The 2,182-nt window shown below is 37.4% G+C and overlaps 1 protein-coding gene across 1 annotated transcript; it reads right to left on the reverse strand.

Moving 5' to 3' along the window:
* Window positions 1-110: 110 nt before the first annotated feature.
* Window positions 111-1,454, reverse strand: LOC109509804 (uncharacterized; the record flags this gene model as incomplete). The annotated part of the gene is made up of 7 exons (XM_019859657.1): window positions 1,262-1,454; window positions 1,131-1,187; window positions 816-955; window positions 586-705; window positions 453-500; window positions 275-352; window positions 111-188 (listed from the first exon to the last, which is right to left on the reverse strand). Coding segments are annotated over exons 1-7 (714 nt in total), but the record flags the coding sequence as incomplete, so codon positions are not given.
* Window positions 1,455-2,182: the final 728 nt, after the last annotated feature.

A 2,182-nucleotide genomic window follows, 5' to 3' on the forward strand; every position in this document is an offset into this window, starting at 1 on the left:
AGACACAAGTTAAAACAAAAAAAATGACAAACTACTGTTAGTTTCGTTCTGTTGAAATACACAATAATCAAACACCAACTTATTACTATATAACAATAACAATGCCTTACGCAAAGAACATAGTGGTCCGGCCCATGAGAGTTTGTCCAGGCTGGGAAGACTAAGAAGTCTTTCATGCTTAGATCTGCCTAAAATGTATGGAGAAAAAAATTGTTGTAACATACAATTACTTTTCTTCTTCATAAATTTTGTTTACTTATGTTGACTGGCTCACTGGAAAGTCAAGAATGTCAGGTGGTGTGGTTTTCCATGTTGGAACAACATACATGTCCGCTATAAATATGTCTTTACCCTAAGAAAGACATATCAATAAAAGAAGACAAAGGTGAAAATCAGCAAACAATTTTATTTTTTTCATTTCAGCTGAAGTGTTTATGGATAAAATTACTCACATGCAGCAGGGCTAATTCCTTGAGTAAGTACATACAGGCATTTCCAATCTATAAAACATTTTTAAAAAAGTATATGGGCAAATGCAAATTATGTCTCACATTTTCTTGTGTTCGTTTACATCCCATTACTCACGGTTGAATCCATGTCTCGTTGCAACCCAAGGCTCCAGAATTCTTCTCTTGTCACACAAATGGGTCCTTCTTTCACAATGTATTCTGCCCCTGGTCGACTCTTGTCCAGCACATAATTAAGCTGTAAATATTAATCATTATTGTAATTTGTTAGACGCTCAGATTTAATTTTTTTCAAACTGTGTTTTTTAAAATTTGATAAATGCCATGATTATAAAAAGATTTGCTTACTAATTGTTCTTGGACATGGTTCCATTCTTCTTCCCAGAACTTCTTTGTGGCAGCTGTTACACATGGCACATCATTGGGAACCTCATCGTGGGGACCCGTCAAGGACGGACTAAGTGCTGGTTGGAGAGGCATTGGCGACACTGAAAATTTTTTGTGAAAACAATATTCATATAAGTAAATCCATGTTTTGTTTTGTTTTTGAAAATCATTAAAATAAAGGAACTGCTGATGAGCATTTTCCTTAAGCCTCGAGTTAAGCAGAACAAAATCGATATGATTGGTCAGAGACATCGCCATTTCCATCCCATTCCTTACCATGTGGGTCATCAATTTCCATTGGAATATTGGTAGAGGTTTCAGATGATACAGTGTCTAACGAATACAACGAAAAATATTGAATAAATCAATTACATTCAATTTCATTTTGATCTAAGTTCATAACATACCTGAATTTGGACAGTTATCCAATATTGCCTGGCTGTTGCTGTTCAGAGATAGATGCACGCCTCTGAAAGTCTTTTTCAATTTTTCAAGCCTTTGGTTATTCATGTTTGTGTTACTGTGGTGGATGATATTCCTCATGAGGAACAGATGAGTGGATGGTAAACTCATGTTCAGAAAATAGTTGTTCTTCTTCATCCTGGAAAACAAGTGCTCTGCCACTTGACTGTTTACCCTTCCAGCAAGCTGTGGGACCAAGCCAAGTTTCCGCAAGGCATCACGGTCATCTTTAGTATTTCCCTCATGGAATTTATCATAAAGAGCATAATGATCTGCTGAACCGGTTATTGGATGTCCACCACTGTCTGGGACCTGCTTCTTGCATGTCAGCCAAGGTAGTGAAACAGTCAGCCTTCCCCCTTTTGCCATTATTATGTTTTCTGGAGTTGGTTCAGCTAATCGTCCTTCAAATGGACTGAAGGGCAATGTTTGTGGTTGCCTGAGGTTTGTGTGTGTTGCCAGGCCACGTGCAAAGTCATAAATGACAATGTTTGGCATGTGTTTCCAGGAGAGGAGAAGATCTGTAAAGTCTCGTGGACTTTCTGCTCGAATGTTCCATTTTATGCTGTATACTATGCCACATGGACACATAATCACTGCCCACCCACCTGAAATATATAAAAAAAAATGTTTCAATGAAAAGCAACATAAAAGCAAAATTTGGTTGTCGTAGGAGGCATATTTCCTATTTTCATGTTTATGTGTCGAGCCAATGTAGTGCTATATTGGTTTAGCCCAGGCTGACCACGTAATCCATTTAAACATGGTTACAGATGTTGATGGCAGTTGGGCAGTATTTTGTGTTCTCATTAATGATAGTTAGTACATTTTAAGGACAAAGTACACTATTATGAGTTATTGACGTG

The sequence above is a fragment of the Hippocampus comes genome, unplaced genomic scaffold (genome assembly GCF_001891065.2).
Source record: "Hippocampus comes isolate QL1 unplaced genomic scaffold, H_comes_QL1_v1.1 C17038043, whole genome shotgun sequence".
Lineage (NCBI taxonomy): Eukaryota > Metazoa > Chordata > Actinopteri > Syngnathiformes > Syngnathidae > Hippocampus > Hippocampus comes.